Source organism: Palaemon carinicauda, chromosome 37, assembly GCF_036898095.1.
Source record: "Palaemon carinicauda isolate YSFRI2023 chromosome 37, ASM3689809v2, whole genome shotgun sequence".
Taxonomy (NCBI): Eukaryota; Metazoa; Arthropoda; class Malacostraca; order Decapoda; family Palaemonidae; genus Palaemon; species Palaemon carinicauda.
The window spans coordinates 24681952-24703395 of NC_090761.1; the positions used below are offsets into that span (position 1 = coordinate 24681952).

General features: G+C 42.8%; 1 protein-coding gene across 8 annotated transcripts in view; it reads left to right on the forward strand.

The window, feature by feature from the left end:
* Positions 1–21444, forward strand: part of LOC137629511 (uncharacterized) — a 172772-nt gene that overhangs the window by 64082 nt on the left and 87246 nt on the right. For all 8 annotated transcript variants that reach the window (XM_068360867.1, XM_068360875.1, XM_068360871.1 and 5 more), the window contains exons 6-11: positions 71–206; positions 3658–3893; positions 4199–4498; positions 5254–5529; positions 7205–7446; positions 9642–9809. In XM_068360867.1, the coding sequence (XP_068216968.1) occupies positions 71–206; positions 3658–3893; positions 4199–4498; positions 5254–5529; positions 7205–7446; positions 9642–9809 (1358 nt within the window). The remainder of the gene's footprint in view (positions 1–70; positions 207–3657; positions 3894–4198; positions 4499–5253; positions 5530–7204; positions 7447–9641; positions 9810–21444) is intronic.

The following is a 21444-nucleotide window of genomic DNA, read 5'->3' on the forward strand; positions in this document are numbered from 1 at the left end:
TTGATGCATAAAATTACTTTTCATATTAAAAGATATTTTAATTTATGCTCCTATTTATTCATTTTTAAAGGCAACAAGATGAGGCAAAAGGTATAGTTCCTCCCATCATCAGGACATCCGAGGTAACAGGAAAGTGCTACGAGGGGGCATTTTTCAAAATACCAGCTCTAAGCCGTTATACCAAGGATAAACCCCCCTTCAGTGAGGTCAGTCTTTTGCGGTTTGATGGATGCACGTTACACCTGATAAATTTTCATGTGTTGTTTTACAGTTATTAATGCTATTGCTCAACTTTTGAGCATGCTATCTTCCATGACCATGATGAAAGGTCCGTTTTTTTGCTACTTTTTACATTTCTTCTTTTTCCAAGATTGGCTTTCTTCAGCTGATCAAGTTAATGCTTTAAAACTTCCTTCTTCCCTTAATGAGTCGCACTTGATGCTAGTCCAAATGTCTACCAATTCATAGTAACTTTTGGTCTTGATGGCAGAGTCATTTTTGTATCTGAAGCCATAAACAATAATTCTGGCATATTATGAGTTTTCAGTTTCCGATATCTATTTTGTGGTGTATGAATAGAGCACCTCATACTTGAGGTAATTTTGTGCCTAGTTGATAACAGGAACGCCACCCTTAACTTCACATGTAATGAAATCACTGTACTGAAATATACTGTTTTTACCATTGCTGCTTGCCATAGTTTCACTGTAATATACCAATATTGCCAATCACAAGGCATATAAGAATGGAGGGACACAAAAAGTAATGTTTAATTTGAGTACCCTTCTGTGCAATACAGTAGATGGAGGCATTCCAGTATTATACTGATATTTTTATTTTACCCAGCATAGATATCAGAATAGAGAACAAGCTTATTCTGGTTCTCAACATAATTAGCCTTGATGTAATGATTGATATAGTCATGAACATGGCTGATTTCTGGTTCATGTTGTTAAAGTTTTAATCAAGTCTGTGAAAAGTTCAGCATAGTAGTTCAGAAAATTCTTGTAGTATCCTGATAGTGCAAGGAATGTGGTCAGAAAGTTCATATAATTGGCCTTAATTTTAATGCTGCCTTTAACCGTGTTAATTATGGGCATGTAGTTGAACCCTAACAAAATTCAAAGTATGATTGTATTTAGGTCGAGGACAGTGGCTCCCTAACATCCAGATCTCAGAATTGATAATGTTTCTTTAACTTTATATAACTCCTTTAAGATTTTAGGTGTGAATCTTTAATGCAAATTTATCTCTTAGAAACACATTTGATCTGTTTCTTTTTCAACTGCACAAAAATTAAACTCATTGAGTAAGAGTTTTGGTGATTAATCTATTCTGAAGAAAGGGTTAATTCTTTCATTCAATTTTTTTTTTACTATTGTTCTCCTGTATGGTCTTCATTTGCTGATTCTCATCTTAATTTGTTTGACAAAAACTTGCAGTTTATCAAATTTTGTATTTCTTATTTTGATATTAATCTCTGCCACTGTTGTTCAGTTAGTTCTTTATGCATGTTGCATAAATCTTTCCCTTTGCATTCTGATCTCCTCAGAATGTACCACCCTGTATGTAGTACTAAGTATGCAGTTAGTTCTATTAGTTTTGCCTTTTCCATCTTAAGGCTCAGTACTACAGAGTACTGTATTCTATAAGTTTTATTCCAGCTTTGAAACAATTTCCAACAGATTTTGTAGATTTGAGAACAAAGTCCTCAGAAGAATAATTGGGCTTGAATAGCATGACAGGATTAGAAATGAAACTATAAGAAAAGTTACTCGAGTGTCATATGTGGATGATATCATGGTGAGGGGTAAATAGAGATGGTTTGGGCATGCTCTACCCACTCTCCAAGAGAGCTTAGCCAAACTGTCAATTGGGCTCAACAAGTCACTAGAAGAGTTGGAAGACCCAGGTCTACTTGGTTGAGAACTATGAAACGTGAAGTTGGAGATGATGATGTGAGAATTATTGATTCGAAGCTCAAGATAGAGACAACTGGTGAAATCTAACTGAGACCCTTTGGGTCAATAGGTGTAAGAGGAGATGATGATGATGATGATCAGATTGTAGAATGAACTTTCCAATCAGGCAGTTGATTCGGTGGAACTTCAGAAGTTAAAACTTACAGCGAATGTTTTAATGTTACACAAGCTGACATGAGTTCCTATTCATAGTTTACACATGCCATATTTGACTTTGTTACTGATCTTGAGATATTTTATATTCTTTATTCATTATTTTTCATATAATTTATATATTTCTTCATTAGCTTTCCTCAGTGGGCTATTTTTCTTTGTTGGAGCTATTGGATTTATAGCATCCTGCTTTCCCCTTTATGGTTGTAGCTTTATTAGTAATAAAGATGGTGATGATAATAATAATAATAATAATAATAATAATAATAATAATAATAATAATAATAATAATAATAATAATAATAATAATAATGATGATGATGATGATAATAGCATCAATAGGACAGTGCTAATTGTGGTAATGATAACTTCATTACCTTCATTTGAGACCATTTTGCACTTATGCTGGTTATTTCTTAAATTTCAGTTCGATATTAAAGTTCTTAAAAGAATTTAAAAGATACTTGATCTACAAAACACTTTGTGAAAATGCAACAGATTCCAATTATTTATCAGTATAGAATTATAACCATATCTCACCCTGAACTAAGATTCAACAGTTCTATTCAAAGCGTATTTGTTTAGGAAAAGTGACATAATAATAAATGAATATACTGTAATACTATCTAGGATTCAATTTAATCCCGAGCCATATCGCGGCCACATTTTGCAAATCTCTGTCAAAAGGTTAAAGTCAAATACACAACAAACAGTTCTACTGAAAACGTATTTGTTCAGGAAAAGTGACGTAATAATAAATTAATATAGTACTGTGCTATCAAAGGTTCCATCTTTATTGGTTAACTTTACTTGTATGAACAGGAATTCAATCATAAGCATGATGAAAAAAAAAATGCTAAAATCATGTAAGCATTATCCAGTCTTACATTCATACTCTGAAGCTTTCTTTGAACAGAGTATTTTTAAGTTTCCAAAAATTTTAATTAACAATTTTATGAAAGTTAATTTAAATGCCCCTTGTAAACATTAGAAAAATATTATGTTTCCCTGTTTAATCAGCATGATATTTGAAAATCACGTATAAAGTAGAACCATTGATAAAAAAGATTATTATTATTATTATTATTATTATTATTATTATTATTATTATTATTATTATTATTAATACAGTATTATTATTCATGTTATTATTATTAAAAGATGTTTTACCAGACCAATGAGTCAAGCTCAACTCTTACATACTGTATGTTAAATCTATTTATTAAAAAACCATGATAAATTAATTGATAGATAAAGATAAGGATATGTAATAAGTAAAAATTTAAAACTGGTTAAACCTACTTCTTTAAAACAATACAGTAGTCTTAAAAACGGAGACTCAGAATCTGATAAAGTGTCAAAAAAATTTTCTTTCCCAAAACATAAACATCTCTGTCTTTTAAGATCCTTACAGGTGCAAAAATTATGTTGTATAGTTAGAATAGTGTAGGATAATGGATTAAATGTTTAACATTTGTCAGTATATGTTCCTTTACTAATTGGCGTATATATTTTTTTACAGCTCAAGTTCAAATGTGATGACGGCAGCTGGAAAGTTCTTATCCCCTCTGAAAATGTCTATACAGATTTTGACAAAGCTGATTGCGAGTATAGCTGTCACCCGCAATGTCAAAACGGAGGTTCCTGTATCTTATCAGAGGACAATGAAAAGTCTTGTCAGTGTATGCCAGGATTCACTGGTAGCAATTGTGAGCTCAAGATGTGTGATTATGATGTCGGTTTGGAAGATTACACTTGGTAAGGTTTCAGTGGGTTGATGACCTATTTCCTGAAAAGTAATTGTCAAAGTTTTATGTGGTAGTTATGCTTGTAGAGTTAAAAACAATTATTTAGGTGGAATAAATTAAGGAAAATGAACTAAGATTTAACAAAGAATATTGTCATTAGGAAACGACAATTAGAAAAAACTTTCTGAAACTCTGAAAATGATATCCTTCATCTAGAATAATGTAGATATAAAGAGGAAGTATAAATAGGAAATGATATATTTGGATGTAGTTTTTGCCTTCATAAGAAACTACATACAACGTATTTCATTCCAGGGATCAACCAATACCTCCATCTAGCCGTTACACTGGACATATTTGGAAAGAGTGTCCTGCTGGATACATACACCCCAGTACAGGAAACAGGACTTACATAGAGACGTGCGAGGATGGAGAATGGATCAGACCTGTAGGAACATGTGAGGCTCTGTGCTTGCCATCTTGTATGAACGATGGCATTTGCATTCTACCAAACCTTTGTGCCTGTCCGTTTGGTTTGTCAGGCTCGTATTGTCAGATTCATAGTTGCCTGAATGCATGGTCACCGACAGTAAAAAATGCTATTTATAGAACAGAGTGAGTACAATGAGTGAGAACAGACAATATGTTATGATTCTACATTTCTTAGAGTTATTAATCTTTGAGCGTCTATGTTCCTGCTATGCATTTTTCCTAAATATAACTTTATAAGTAAACAAGTACTTTGATTAGAAGTGTTCTAGAAATTAACTCTTTTTGACATTGTTGAATGTAACCTTAACTTTTAACACTCATCATAAGAACTTCCAGATTTCAAAAGGAACTTAACTTTCATAGCCTAACATCTCTTGACTTAATAGACTTCGTAAATCTTCTTTGTAAGGAGAATGCTAAATATTTTCCGTAGGAGTATGAAAAAGCCCCTTACACTAGTAAATTTTATAATTGTTTTAAAATATATTTATGAACATTAGTTCTACCATTCATACTTGTTCTTTAAGTTCAGAAAAAAATTCAATAGATTAATTTTCTTAGAAAAAAAAAGAAGAGTTGAAAAGATTGGAACATGTCAACTGAGAATATTTCACACGAGTTCAGTATTCCTAGAGATTTAACTGTTTACAACAGATTATATGTGACATTGCAAATGCTCTGCCTAATATTTTTAGAAAACAAATTGTTTACATTTTCCTGTTCCTAGTTTCAAATAATTTCTAATATTTTTAAAAGTGGAAAAGATCACTGGATTCATTAAAACATCAATGAGTGACAATCTATCCTTTGAATAGGACCCAAAGGCTCTAAAATTTGGATTAAACTAATAAAAAAAACTCTTAATTTCTTTGAAACAGGGTTCATAGGCTCAACATCACGTGCAAAAGAGGCTATAGTTATCCTTCGGGAGACTCTTCCATGGTCTTTGATTGCCTTGAAGGTAACTGGGATTTTCGAACAAAGAAGCCTCAACCCTGCATTCCAAATTGTATCTCCACTCCCTGCGTGAATGGGGGTACTTGCATTTGGCCTAGTACTTGCCAGTGCCCAGATGAGTTCACTGGTAGTCAATGTGAAAAGGAAAAGTGCCCTCTTCCCCCAAAATACATGCATAACGCCATCGGTAATTTGAGGTGAGTGGAGGGCTGTTACAGCACTTCTACCTGTGATTATTTCAATTGTGCATGCACATATAAATGTCAATGTAGAATGAGTGGAATATAATTCCAAGAAGAAAGTAAGACATTGCTGCAAGCAGGGAGGCGGAGTGGTTAATGATCTTGAATGATATGGAGTTTCACAGAGAAGAGAACTTGCAGTGACTGGGGAAAACGTATTTGAGAGGAGGTGTATGTAAATGAATGTCAGTAGCAAAAAGTTTTTCAGAATGGAGAGAAGCCAATAATTTAAAAAAAAATTTGTTTGGAAGTTCACAGAATGGGATTAGATGACTTCTGTATGTACTTGCTAATGCATAATAATGACTGAATGATATCTTGGGAAGTGAGTATTGAAGTGGTAATATGAGGATTGTAATGATAGCTCTGCAAACATTGTGAAAAGAGGACGAGGTACAAAAATTTGATTCACAGGTGGAGTTGTATAACTAACTTATACATATGGGGTAGATTTATGAGATCCAATGAAGACAAGTAAAAGTAAAAAAGAAACTTTTTGAGATAAATTATCAATGTAATACACAGTATAAAAGCTAAGGTGTCAAAAAAATGTCAGAATATGGAGAAAAGGAAAAGACTAGGTGAAGATATATTGAAGCAAGAGGTTGAAGAAACAATGGGTAGGTAGTTGGCCAAGGCACTAGCCACCCGTTGAGATACAATACTACTACTAACGATTTATTGGGTCCTTTGAATGGCTAGGTAGTATTACATTGGATCCCTCTATGGTTACGGCTCATTTTTTCTTTGCCCACATATACACCAAAAAGTGTGGCATATCCTTTACAGCTTCTCCTCTTTCCTCTTACCCTTAACAACACTAAGATAGCCAAGAAATTCTTCTGCACTCAGGGCCTTTAGCTATTGCACTGTTATTCAATGTCTGCTGTCCACTTCGTAAGGATAGAGGAGATTTAGCTATGGCAAGCAGCTCTCTTACGAGAAGGTCAGTTCAAAATCAAACCATTGTTCTCTAGTCTTGGGTAGTGTCATAGCCTCTGTACCACGGTCTTCCACGGACTTGGGTTAGAGTTCGCTAGCTTGAGGATACCTTCAGGCACATTATCTGTATCCCCATTTCCTTTCCTCATTGGGCTATTTTCCCTGTTGAAGTCCTTGGGCTTGTAGCATTCTCCTTTTTCAACTAGGGTTGTAGTTTAGCTAGTAATAATAATAATAATAAATGTTCAAATTCAAATTTTATCTCAAAACTTTAAAGCATCAAATATTGTTTTGGTTTCACTCTCGAATGATTTTCGTTATTTGCATATTCCAATTCAGAAAAAAAGAGAAATCTATTTGAATATCAAAATATAATTCACGAGGAGGATTTAGTACTTAAGTTATGCACCTTGAAAATACTACAGACCTTGGGAAAAAAAAATAACTATATAATTGATAAAGATTCAACAAAGAAAAATTCTCAAACATTTCAAAGAAAACTTTAAGTATAGATTCAAATTTTACAAATGTATTTTTAGTACATAATTGACATTGATTTAATTGATTTTCATAAGATAAGCTATTATTCAATCAGCTTTCAGGAATTAAATTCCCTTTAGTAAAGACATCTTTCTTTATCTAGAGGGACATTAACCAACACTTTAATAATTTTTGTTCTGTTTTCCAGCAATCCAGAGGAACTGATCTACACCATTGAGTGTTATAAAGGATATGAAATGATAACGCATAAGTCATCTCTAGAAGTGAAATGCGAAGAAGGAATATGGCAGTTTCCGAAGGGATTACAGGACGGCCATTTCATAGACTGTAGGCCCGTGTGCACCAAGCCTTGCTTCAATGGCGGACGTTGTGCCGCCCCTGATTTGTGCAGGTGTCCAGAGGGATTCACTGGCTCTCAGTGCACCAAAAGTAAGTTCTTCAGTTTTTTAAGGGCTGCTCATGAATGGCAGAGGCAAGGACAATGCCTTAGTGACTGACCATATATCATATGATCAGTGCCCAAACTAGGACCAGGGAGGGCCAGGCAGTGACTGCTGATGACTCAGCAGATAGACCTAAAGGCTCCTCCAAACCCCCATTAGCTCACAAGGATGGTGAGGTTGTAGACACTAAAGGAACTAACGAGTTTGAGCGGGACTCATACCCCTGTGTGGCGATCACCAGACAGAGATGTTACCAATAAGCCACAACAATATTGATAACAAATCTTATTCTGCTTAAATTCTTGACGTTTATTGTAAAATTGTATTAGTTGATGTAGTTTTTGACCTGCTCGATAAACATAATTTTTTCATTTTTCATCCTTCATTATTTTAATAATTAAATTGTTTCCTCTTTTGTGTGTTTTAGTCCCACTTATATCTAACAGATTCTCTGTGCCTTCTGGAGTAGTAAAACTCTTCCTTTGCAACACTCTTGGTTTCCCTTACCCGTTTCTTTAAAAGTCTCATGAATGAGGCACACTTTTCACAACAGTATCATCTCAGTGTCTACAAGTGACAAAGCCAATTTAAAATACTCTGATTCACATTTTCTTTTATACCTATCTTTCAAATACACATTTTTATGTTTATTTATTTTTTTCCCCATACATCTCGCTTAATCTACACTACTTTGCAAGTCACTCTATTATAGGTTTTCACTCTCACTTACATTCACTAGATACTCCTTATACATTTAAATGCAGAGTTAGTTTAGTACCCCCTTAAACAGTTTCCCTAGCTTTGGACCCTCTCTAAATACTTTTCTTTACTGTGAAGGGAGTTCTGTTATATCTATTTCAAGTCTTCTATCATTGATACTAAATCTCATTTCTCCATTTGATTATAATCCTTTCATTATCTCCCCCCTTGCATATGACTTTACAATTAGTTTCAAAGTCAACTACCAGTTTTTGTAGTTTATATCAGCTGTCACCACCTTAGAGTTTTTTTATTAGCAAACATCTGGCACTCCACATTCGTTTCATGATTAAATTCCACAACTAGAGGGGCACTCAGTAGAGTACAGCCCTCCGCCACGGCAGCTTATTTCTTGACCCTTTGCTCGACTTTGAGCTTTGACTTTCAAATTTGAATCATTTCCATGTCAACATAACAATTAATCCCTGTAAGTGTCACCACTATGAGTAAAATTGTGACCGGGAATTTTTCACTCACAAACAAACAAAAAACACCAACACTTAAGCTCCTCCCAACTTCGTTGGCAGAGGTAACTATACACTTACGCCTTTAACTTCTCACAAGACTACCCATGCGATTATATCTTCACTCATTACTTAGCCATCTCATTATGCCTTTCGTGAATCAACAGTTCCAGTTTTTTTCTTTTACTTTAAAAAAATTAATATATCACTGATTCATGGCAACAAAAGTTTTGTTTTAGACCCACTTTATTTCATATCCTGATCTTAAGTTTACCATACTGTATTACTATATATGTGCATGTGCACAAGTAGGATCTTTTTACACCCTTGAGTATATTTTGTTCTATTATGATGGCAATTACATTTGTACCTAAAGTACTTATAATTCCTCAATTAAATCTGTCTTATGCTAGGCCAAACGCACTATGCTTGTACTTTGATTGTTTAACTAATTACGTATATAAAGATTTTTAATTTATAGTACAAGTATTTCTTTATATGATAACTTGAAGCTCTTGAAATATGTAAGTACAAATTTTGTCAATTTAATCATAAGTGTCAGATGTACATTAATAAAACTTGTAGAGCCAGCATATTCAGTTTATGAAAGGTGTATATACAGTATCATTTTCATCCACTGAATTCCGTAAAGCACCGCCAACAGTGTGTCTTGTGGGGCACATTATAGGTTTATATATAGCCTGTTGTGCAACACATATTAAGGTTAATTTCAGATTCCACTAGTTTCACTCATTCCACCTGTCTACTGTATTCTTTTTCAAATTTCTCCTGTTTTAATTTCCATTGTACAATGATTAGATGAAACAAATTTGACTGTGATAGGTGCAAACTTTTCTATGGTAATAAACAACTTATATACTGTTGTGAACCATAAGAGAATACAGCTTTGGAATTTAGAACATGGAAAAAATATTATTCACGGCTTCTTTCTTTCCAGGATATGAAAACACTGTAGAGGAGGCCACTAAATGCCAGTTTCCCTTCATGTACAAAAGAGTGTGGTATTACTCCTGTACAACGTTTGGCTATCACATGCCCTGGTGTGCCACCAATGTCTCTGCCACGGGTGCAATGACCCAGTGGTCCACTTGTCTCGCTGATTCATGTAAGTTAATCTTCTTGTTTGAAGGGTTATTATTTATGAATTTTGGATACCTTGATACTGTGATGAACACAATCTCCTAGATTCATGTCTATCATATTTGTAAATATAGAATCTCAATTATTTCATTGACGAGTGTTCTCATGTTAAGAAATGTACTGTTTGCAAATATGTATTTTTCAATATTAAACTTAGCCGGTAATCATATAAGCTGTCAGCTCTGCTGCCCGACAGAAAAACCTAAGGACAAAATACGCCAGCGATCGCTATACAGGTAGGGGGTGTACATCAACAGCGCCATCTGTCGAGCAGGTACTCAAGTATTCCAAGTAAACACAGAACCAATTTTCTCTCTGTCGTGCCACCGGCAAGACCTACTAAATACGCTGTTGCTTACTGGATTGATTTTCACAGTTTTGGTGAAGTACTCATTTCTAGTTATTAGCTTTCGCTTTGCAGAGGTTATCTTCAATACTTCCTTGCATTCTTTGATTGAATTTTGGATTATTTGTTGACGACTTGGATAGATTTTGAATTCCCCCTTTGACTAATTCAAGATGTCTGACCCTTCTCAAGTCCCCAAATACAGGAAGTGTAGTGCTAGGGACTGTTCAAGGCGTCTTCCGAAGGCCTCTATCGATCCTCACAACATTTGTTCCAATTGTCGGGGTAAAACCTGTCAATTGGAAGATCGATGTGAGGAATGCGTTGGGCTTTCGGAATTCGATTTTCTCGAATTCCTGAAATATTCACGTAGGCTAGAGAGAGATAGAGTCAGGAGGAGTTTTTCTCGCTCAGTTGATTTTTCCTCTCCCCATGCCCCACAACCTATTCCTTCCCCTGTAGTGGTTACTCCTGATCCCCCTTCTAGCACTCAACAACCTTCGATGGCATATATGATGCGTGCCATCCAGGCTCTGGGTGAGAGAGTCGAGTCATTGGCGAGTGACCGCAACCAACTCATGGCAGACGTCAGGGAGTTGAAGGGTAAGAGTGCAGTGGGAAGTGAAGTGAGTGGTAGTGCTGTGAAAAGTGTTAGTGTTGCGCATGAGGGTGCGTCTGTTCGTGCCTGTCGTCCTCCCAGTCCGGGACCTCTTGCAAGCTCCCAAGCCCAGGGGAGAAGCAATGTCGTACGACCAAAGGGTTCGACAGGCTTTAATCAGCGGACAGACGTTCCCTCCGTGGTTTCGGACGTATCTTGCCAAGATCGCCCCACCCACAAGAAGACGAGAGAGCCCGTTCATTCCTCGTCTGCGGAAGAGGTTTCACGCCAGAAACGATGGACCAAGGTCTCACGGCCTCTCAAACGCAAGGTCCCTTCCGCGCAAGTCCAACGGCCCAGGTGTAGCCACTGGGTCAGTTCGGACTCGCTGCAGTCTTCCGATGACTGCACACCTCCTAAGAGAGGCAAAGTGGTACCGCAACAGGCAGTAACACCGTCTGTTGCCGCACCTGCTGCTGTAGACCCTAAGTGGTCTTTGCTACAGTCTATGCAGACACAGTTAGCATCTTTTATGCAGGAGTATCGTGCGGAGAAGCTTGACGCTGCACCCGTTAGCCTACAACCAACCACGGTTGTGCGTCCAGTAGACGCTGAGGCTACCTTCTCCCGCACTCCAGCTGTGAGGGTCCCACCACCCATGCGCAGTGTACCCTGCCAGCCGCACGTTGACGTTCGCCGACGCACGGAACCCTCCGTTGACGTTCGCGAGTTACCACAACAACAGGAGGGTGGAGTTAAGTTGCTTTGTTTTGACGCTGTGCGTCAACCTCCGCAACCCACTGTGGTTACCGCTACTCGCCCGCAGCAGACTAGACAGTCAGGAGTAGAAGCTTTGCGTCCCCACACAGCTATGGTTGTTGCCAGCTCACAGACTGACCAACAGTTCCATGACGTTGCGTCCAGTGCAGTCACGCATGCACCCGTGCTGCCGGACTCAGCCGACCAGCTGATTCCTACTCCTTTGCCGCTTCCTCCTCAACATTCAGACGATGGACTCTCTGATGATGACGACCCGCACACGGAAATCGACGAACCCAAGACCACGCCTCCCTCCTTGGACTTTAGGAAAGTGCTTGCACTGTTCAAGGATTTATATCCTGATTAGTTTGTGTCTGCAGCACCACGCTCTCCTCCCTCTGAGTTCGCTTTAGGCACGCAGTCATCCGCACCTGCCTTTACGAAGCTCGTCCTCGCCCGCTCGTCCAAGAGAGCTTTAAGAGTGCTGAGAGATTGGTTGCAGTCCAAAAAGCAACTTGGGAAGACAGCTTTCATGTTTCCCCCTGCCAAGCTTGCTTCCAGATCTAGCGTCTGGTATGCCACGGGAGAAGTTCTCGGCTTGGGAGTTCCTGCCTCTGCCCAGGGCGACTTCTCAAGTCTTGTAGACTCTCCCCGCAGGCTGGCCATGAGACGCTGCAAGATTTGTTGGACTCCTTCGGATTTAGACCATCTGATGAAAGGAGTATTCAGAGCGTTCGAAGTTTTTAACTTTTTGGACTGGTGTTTGGGAGCGTTGAGCAGGAAGACCTCCCCTTTTGACAAGGAAACTTCCATGCTCATAATGTCCTCCATGGACAAAGCCATACGGGACGGTTCTAGTGAGCTTGCGGCTTCTTTCGTTTCCGGGGTCCTCAAGAAACGGGAACACCTTTGCTCCTTCTTGTCAGCTGGAGTAACCCCATGTCAAAGATCGGAACTTATGTTTGCTCCTCTCTCGAAGTGCCTCTTCCTTGAGGAGTTGATCAAGGAGATTGCTGCCTCCTTGATTCAAAAAGACACACATGACCTGGTTGCGTCATCCGCACGCAAAGCCACCCCTTTGCCCTCCGTGTCTAGACCCAGGATGGATACTCCAGCGTCAAGGTTCATTCCGCCCTTTCGTGGCAGAGCCTCCAGCAGAGGGTGCTCGTGCCGAAGGTCAACGTGGGAGCAAGAAGAAAGGTTCCAAGTCCTTTAGAGGCAGAGTCTGACTGCCACCTTCTTCAGACAGCAGTGGGAGCCAGGCTCAAGAACTACTGGCAGGCCTGGGAGAACAGGGGCGCAGACGCACAATCTGTGAAGTTACTCAGAGAGGGGTACAAGATTCCATTATTGTGCAAGCCCCCTCTAGCAACAACTCCCATCGACCTCTCTCCCAGGTACAGAGAGGAGGACAAGAGACTAGCTTTGCAGCAAGAGGTGTCTCTCTTACTTCAAAAGGGAGCGGTAGTCAAAGTCCGGGACCATCAATCCCCGGGCTTCTACAACCGTCTCTTCTTAGTCGTGAAGAAGACAGGAGGGTGGAGACCAGTGCTAGACGTCAGTGCTCTGAATGTCTTTGTCACAAAGCAGACGTTCGCCATGGAGACGACAAAGTCGGTTCTAGCATCGGTCAGGAAGGAAGACTGGATGGTCTCTTTAGACCTCAAGGACGCTTACTTTCACGTCCCCATCCACCCAGATTCCCAACCTTTTCTAAGGTTCGTTTACGGGAAGGTTGTATACCAATTTCAAGCCCTGTGCTTTGGCCTAAGCACGGCGCCTCTTGTCTTTACGAAACTGATGAGGAATATTGCCAAATTCCTGCATTTAGCAGACATCAGAGCCTCCCTCTATTTGGACGATTGGCTTCTAAGAGCTTCGTCAAGTCGTCGCTGTCTGGAGAATCTAAGGTGGACTCTGGATCTGACCAAGGAATTGGGTCTCCTGGTCAATATGGAAAAGTCCCAACTCGTCCCATCCCAAACTATAGTGTACCTAGGAATGGAGATTCAGAGTCAAGCTTTTCGGGCTTTTCCGTCGGCCCCCAGAATCAGTCAAGCCCAAGAATGCATCCAGAACATGCTAAAGAAGGACCGATGTTCAGTCAGACAGTGGATGAGTCTGATAGGGACGCTTTCATCACTGGACCAGTTCATTGCGTTAGGGAGACTGCACCTCCGACCCCTTCAATTTCACTTAGCTGTTCACTGGAGAAAGGACAAGACGCTAGAAGCGGTCTCGATCCCTATTTCCGAGAAGATGAAGTCTTCACTGACTTGGTGGAAGGACAGCATTCACCTCAGAGAGGGTCTGCCACTGGCTGTTCAGACCCCCAACCACGTTCTCTTCTCGGACGCATCGGACACGGGCTGGGGTGCGACATTAGACGGTCGGGAATGCTCGGGCACGTGGAACGCGGATCAAAGAACGTTACATATCAACTGCAAGGAGCTACTGGCAGTTCATCTGGCCTTGAGAAGCTTCAAGTCTCTCCTTCTAGGCAAGGGGGTGGAGGTGAACTCCGACAACACCACAGCCTTGGCGTACATCTCCAAGCAAGGAGGGACTCAATTCGATGACGTTATACGAGATCGCAAGGGACCTCCTCACCTGGTCAAGAGATCTAAACCTATCTCTAGTAACGAGGTTCATTCAAGGCAACATGAATGTCATGGCAGACCGCCTCAGCCGGAAGGGTCAAATCATCCCAACAGAATGGACCCTTCACATGAATGTATGCAAGAGACTATGGGCCTTGTGGGGCCAACCTACCATAGATCTATTTGCAACCTCGATGACCAAGAGGCTCCCAATTTATTGCTCGCCGATCCCGGACCCAGCAGCAGTTCATATAGATGCCTTTCTTCTGGATTGGTCCCATCTAGACCTTTATGCATTCCCCCCGTTCAAGATTGTCAACAGAGTACTGCAGAAGTTCGCCTCTCACGAAGGGACAAGGTTGACGTTGGTTGCTCCCCTCTGGCCCGCGAGAGAATGGTTCACCGAGGTACTGCAATGGCTAGTGGACGTTCCCAGAACACTTCCTCTAAGAGTGGACCTTCTGCGTCAGCCACACGTAAAGAAGTTACACCCAAGCCTCCACGCTCTTCGTCTGACTGCCTTCAGACTATCGAAAGACTCTCGAGAGCTAGAGGCTTTTCGAAGGAGGCAGCCAGAGCGATTGCTAGAGCAAGGAGGACATCCACTCTTAAAGTCTACCAGTCGAAGTGGGAAGTCTTCCAAAGCTGGTGCAAGTCGGTATCAGTATCCTCAACCAGTACCTCTGTAACTCAGATAGCTGACTTCCTTTTATACCTAAGGAAGGAAAGATCTCTTTCAGCTCCCACGATCAAGGGTTACAGAAGCATGTTGGCAGCAGTCTTCCGTCACAGAGGCTTGGATCTTTCCAACAACAAAGATCTACAGGACCTCCTTAAGTCTTTTGAGACCTCGAAGGAGCGTCGTTTGGCCACACCAGGTTGGAATTTAGACGTGGTACTAAGATTCCTTATGTCAGAAAGGTTCAAGCCACTACAATCAGCCTCCTTTAAAGATCTCACTTTGAAGACTCTTTTCCTCGTCTGCTTAGCAACAGCTAAAAGAGTCAGTGAGATACACGCCTTCAGCAGGAACATCGGATTTTCATCTGAAACGGCTACATGTTCCTTACAGCTTGGTTTTCTAGCCAAAAACGAACTTCCTTCTCGTCCTTGGCCTAAATCGTTCGATATTCCAAGCCTTTCTAATTTGGTCGGAAATGAACGAGAAAGAGTCTTATGCCCTGTTAGAGCTCTTAAGTGCTATTTGAGACGAACTAAATCTTTATGAGGGCAGTCAGAAGCTTTATGGTGCGCTATTAAGAAACCTTCTTTACCTATGTCGAAGAATGCAGTTTCCTATTATATCAGACTTTTGATTCGAGAAGCTCATTCCCATCTGAATGAGGAAGACCATGCTTTGCTGAAGGTAAGGACACATGAAGTTAGAGCTGTCGCAACTTCAGTAGCCTTCAAACAAAACAGATCTCTGCAGAGTATAATGGACGCAACCTATTGGAGAAGCAAGTCAGTGTTCGCGTCATTTTATCTTAAAGATGTCCAGTCTCTTTACGAGAACTGCTACACCCTGGGACCATTCGTAGCAGCGAGTGCAGTAGTGGGTGAGGGCTCAACCACTACATTCCCCTAATCCCATGACCTTTTTAATCTTTCTCTTGAAATGTTTTTTATTGTTGTTTTTGGGTTGTCCGGAAGGCTAAGAAGCCTTTCGCATCCTGGTTGATTTGGCGGGTGGTCAAATTCTTTTCTTGAGAAGCGCCTAGATTAGAGGTTTTGATGAGGTCCTTTAGTATGGGTTGCAACCCTTCATACTTCAGCTCCTAGGAGTCGCTCAGCATCCTATGAGGATCGCGAGGCTCAGTAAGGAAGACGTACTTAAAAAGGCAGAGTAATTGTTCAAGTCGACTTCCTTACCAGGTACTTATTTATTTTATGTTTGTTATTTTGAATAACTGCTAAAATGAAATACAAAATACTTAGCTCTTAAATGTAAACATATAATGCTGGTCTCTACCCACCCCCCTGGGTGTGAATCAGCTTATATGATCACCGGCTAAGTTTAATATTGAAAAATGTTATTTTCATTAGTAAAATAAATTTTTGAATATACTTACCCGGTGATCATATATTAAAGGACCCTCCCTTCCTCCCCAATAGAGACCCAGTGGACCGAGGAGAAAATTGGTTCTGTGTTTACTTGGAGTACTTGAGTACCTGCTCGACAGATGGCGCTGTTGATGTACACCCCCTACCTGTATAGCGATCGCTGGCGTATTTTGTCCTTAGGTTTTTCTGTCGGGCAGCAGAGCTGACAGCTTATATGATCACCGGGTAAGTATATTCAAAAATTTATTTTACTAATGAAAATAACATTTTTATGTTTTTTTGTCTGGAAAGAGAGAGAGAGAGAGAGAGAGAGAGAGAGAGAGAGAGAGAGAGAGAGAGAGAGAGAGAGAGAGAGAGAGAGAGAGAGAGAGCTAAACATTTCTACATCAAATTCTTTGAGTACCTTCTAACAAAAAGGATTTTTTGGGCTCAAGCCATGGCGTCCTGATGGAAGGTTCCTTTTTGGTAGCTTCCTTGGGTAAATAACTACTAAGATATTCCCAGAGAATTTAACCACAGGTTATCACAGAATTCTAACTTCTGGAGCGAGTATCCTAAAGGTTTCCCTTTTAAGACATCGTATATCAACAGGGGACGCATGTATTAACGCGCCACATAGCCGAACAGAGTTAACACTTCGGTGTGTAAGGGCGGAGAATAGCTGGGAGCCGTTCCACATCTAATCTCGTCCGTGGCTACTTTTGGTACTCGAGACGTAAACAAACGGGCGCCATTGCTAAATGACGTCACGTCCGTCCCCATCCTTCTGCTAGTAGCTCGCCTATCTTAGTCGGATTTTCCCTACGCTCTTTTTATCTCACTGTATCTTCGTCATGTCGCTACCTTCGGCCTCGCCTTCTTCTGGAAAGTTGAGTACAAGGTTCCAGTATTGTTTAGTTAAGCTCTGACCGTAAAGTAAATTTTACTTTTCGAGATATTTGATGTTTTGTGGCAGAGCTGTGCATCACCGGACCCGCCATTTTATGGCGTCGTTGTTCTGCATGCCTTATTTAGTTAGCCTCAACAACACTTCCGGCCTTATTAACTAATCGATACTATTAGTTTATTTAGTCTTCATAGCTAGGAACTTTTATATCGTGTTTTGACGCTTTTTTATCGGTCATCGATTGACCCCATACCAGTTGGCTTCTATAGCCCCCAGGCCAGAGCGCCTATATCAGTGTTCATGCATGATATTTATCAGTGATCCTAGGCTTATTTATGAAGATAGTGGCATTATTTTACAATACTATTGACTGTGATGCAAGTGTTTTCGCCTTCAGGGACCATATAGGGGACAGGTTAGATAGTGTGTCTTTCTAACCTAACCTACATGTAGGACCCCTATATGCTTCCTTCATCCCCTGCCTTAGGGCATCCCCTCTGTGTAGCCTTGCTCCCCCTACCACGTAAGGGGATCAAGCTCATATCAGAGTATATTATCGCCTCTCTGTCCTCCCTAAGGGAATGATCCCCCCTTAGGGTTGCGTCCGAGAGTGAGGAACGGCTAGTCCTTCCTCTATTGCTGGGGCTAGGTCTCCGAGCTTTCCTGCAATATCGATATGTCTTCCATCCTTCCTAGTTCAGGATGCACATCCCTGGTCTAGGTTAGGTTTTGGAGGGGTTAGTTCTGTTCCTTGCTGAAACTATACCCATGCACCGTTTTCAGTCAAGCTGCCTTACCTTAGGCTAGGGAGTGTCCCCCCTTCCTCAGTGGCCGCTCTGGTACAGAACCCCCTCCATGGAAGACCCTTCTCTTCTCCCCTCCCCACCTATCTCTTGTATGGCCTAGCCTATACTTAGGTTAGTCTATACCCATCTGTCCCCTGTCCTACAACTCCTCCTTAGTGTGGAGAGATAGGGCTACCTTGAGCTTCTGTGTGCAGTCCGCTCTGGTACATATACCCTTCATAGTGTCCTATGAGGTTAGCCACTGGATGTGTTCTGTATGCAGGGGTTTCCCCAACCCCCCCCCCCCCCCCGCTCTTGTGTGTCCACTAGCCCTCCCTTGGGCTACCTTAGCTCCCGGTCCTCTGCGGCCCCTGCTTCTGGGTGATAGAGTCAGCCTCTATCATGGGTACACCCACTCAGGCGGGATGTCTGGGGGTCCGTGGTCGGACCCCTACATCCCTCCTTCTGTCTCTTTCACTATCCAGGTGCCGGTCCTTGCCGCCTCCACTGTCGGTGATACCCACCTCCTACCTTGGTGACTCATCCCTTATCCTCTCGGCCGCCAGTCCTCCGTGTGCCGGGGGACTGCCGCCTGCCGCCGGCTTCCAGCCGATGGCTCTCCCTCCTTCCTCATAGCTTGGTCGTCCGCCCGCCGGCCGGCCCCCGGAGTGCCGGCATCCACTGCCGGCAGTCCGGTTCTGCTATAACCATCCTTGTTCCTGTCACCAAGCCGGCAGCCGGAGCCGCCGCTCCCTCCGCCGGCGTACCGCCGCTCCCTCCGCCGGCGTACCGCCGCTCCCTCCGCCGGCGTACCGCCGCTCCCTCCGCCGGCGTACCCCCGCTCCCTCCGCCGGCGTACCGCCGCTGTGCCGGCGGCCGCCACCCGGGTATTGCTCTTGACTTCTATATTGTCTGTCCTAATGCCAGAAACTCTGCTGGAGCGGCCTCTGGCGTGCCGGCGGTTTGCCGGAACCTTCCGGAGGCGTCAAGACGACTTGCACCCCCTTCTACTAGCTATCATCTGATATTGATAGCCCTACACTGCAACCAGATGGCTTGTTTACGTAAATGGATCAGTATCTTATTACTGTTCTATTGGTAATCATGCTGTCTTCTTGCATATCACAGATTTCCAGCATGCTGCGTGTATCTTAGCGCGGCTGGTTGCCGGAAGCCGTTACCCTATGGGATCTTTTAGTCCCCCAATTTGGAACTGAGTGGCCTCAGTCCCAACCTTATATCCTTGACAATTTCCATAGAATTCTATCTGCCCTACGGACTTCTACTTGAATTCTATCCTGTGCCTTCGGTCACCTCGGATTGTCCAAGGATGAAGGTTACGGTAACCAGCCGGGCGGGATGCACGGAGTATGTTCCTATCCTATCTCAACCCTTCCTCTGTGCATCACACCCTTTATCAAGTTAAAATTAATGATTAATATTAACTTAGCTTAAGAGTCATTCTTATGACTCCCCCCATACTCATTTTCTCTTTCTTTTACAGGAGGAGCAGATGAAGTGTGATTACGACTTCTGCGCTGTGAAACGCCCACACTTCTACGGGCATACGGTGTGTAGGACTCACGCCCCTTGTGCCAACAAGAAAGGGGATTTGAAGTTCTGGGACCCGCAGAACTGTATGGTCTGCCAGGATCGCCTAGTCGATGCCTTCCATAATCCTCCCTCAGCGGAGGTCAGGGACACTTCTCGGGATAAGCTATGCAAGTGGGTGCGTGGCTTCCAGAAGAATGCCACTGAACCATACCTGGCCACTGAAGAAATGAGGTCCCTTCTGTTCCCAAAGGCCTCCCCCGATTCTGTGGTGCCCAAAGAATTGATCCCCACTGTCCAAATTACGGTGGAACCAGACGTAGTCATGGCCCAGTCCATGCACGAGTGCCACCTGGATTCCGAGAACGACGAACACATGTCGGATATTTCGGAGGGCACGGAGAAGACCCTTATGGCCCAAGGTGCGGAAGATGAAGAGGACCAGGTGGAATACACCGAGTCGGAGCAAGAGGTCGCTCCTCCTTCCATCACCGCCCCTACTCCTACACCGACGGAAGTGTCTCTTCCGTCTACCTCCGCTACCCCGGAACCCATTCCATCCGCCCAAGAGATGTTCCGGATGATCAAAGCCATTATGGACGACAGGCTGAAAGAAACTCATGAGTTCATCAGGTCCATGAAGGGGTCCAAAGAACCGAAGAAGATCTCGGTTAAGGATCTCCCTGCATGCTCACATGCCAACCCCTGGAGGTATGCCGAGCATAGGGTTATCGCGACCGGCAGGATCTTTGTCAGCGATAAGATCGGCACGGTCCCCCTGGAAGATGTGGAGTTCTTCCCAAACTTTGAGGCTTACCCGGACTGTTACGTCCGGCTTCGTTCTGAACCTGCCTCTAAAGAAGAGACCGAACCCAAGGAGGAGACAGTGTTCGATCTCTCGAAGGCCCAGGCTATGCTAGCCACTGCATTTAAAAGTAGGGGTTTTACCTGCTCTAAGCTTCCGGCCCTGAGCAAGAAGCACCCTACTTACGTCGCACCCGACGATGCAGTCCTTCCCTTCATGGAAAAGGCCTTCGCTGCGTGCCTCAAGGCTGTGGAAGAAGGAAAACCCTGCCCTGCACTGGAGGAGTGCAGACCCTTCTCCATAGTAACTCCCCCCGACGCTCGACACTGGAAGGATATCCAGCATACTTTCGTGGTGGGAAAGCTAGATCCTGACGTAGCCGGACGTCAGTTTAACGAAGACCTCCCGAAACTCAACGACCACCTCCTTCGTCGGGAACAAGATACGAAGGAGAGGCTTGCAGCATCCGTGTCCCACCAGGTCCAACTTGACATCATGGCTTGTGACACCAGAGTCCCAGACCACTACATGGTACTCACCAAATCCCACATGGCAACCCTGGTGAAGGATTTGTATCACTTCATGAAGGCTCGGAGAGCCTGTAGAGAATTCGTGTTCTCAGGTGCCACTGTGAAACACGAACCCCGGAGGCTGATTTCCTCCAGCATCTGGGGTAAGCACCTCTTTCCCTCTGACCTCGTGAAAGAGATCACCGACAAGGCCGCCACGGAGAACAGGAACCTTCTCCACAAGTGGGGCATGTCAAAGAAGAGGAAATCCTCCCAGGACGACGGACCTCAACCTAAGAGGAAATCCTCCAAGCAGAAACCCCAGCAACGTCAACAGAGACGGCAGTTTCCGGGACCCGCTACTCCCCAAGTGGCAGCTCAGCCACAGCAGACCTTTCAGCTGGTCACCCAACCGGTCTTGTCACAGTCACTGGTTTTCACCCCTGCTTTCGAGCAACAGACGACTACCTTTCGTCCCAAAGGTAGAGGCTCAAGCAGAGGTGCAGGCAGAGACGCGTCTCGCCGTCCCTCCTGAGGCAGAGGAGGAAAGGGAGCTAGCGGCCGAGGCAGTAAGCCCTCGGGACACCAGAAGCAATGAAGTGCTTCCGGTGGGAGGAAGACTCCGCCAATTCCAGGATCGTTGGACCTTCGATCCCTGGGCATACAGCATCGACAAGAAGGGTCTAGGCTGGAGTTG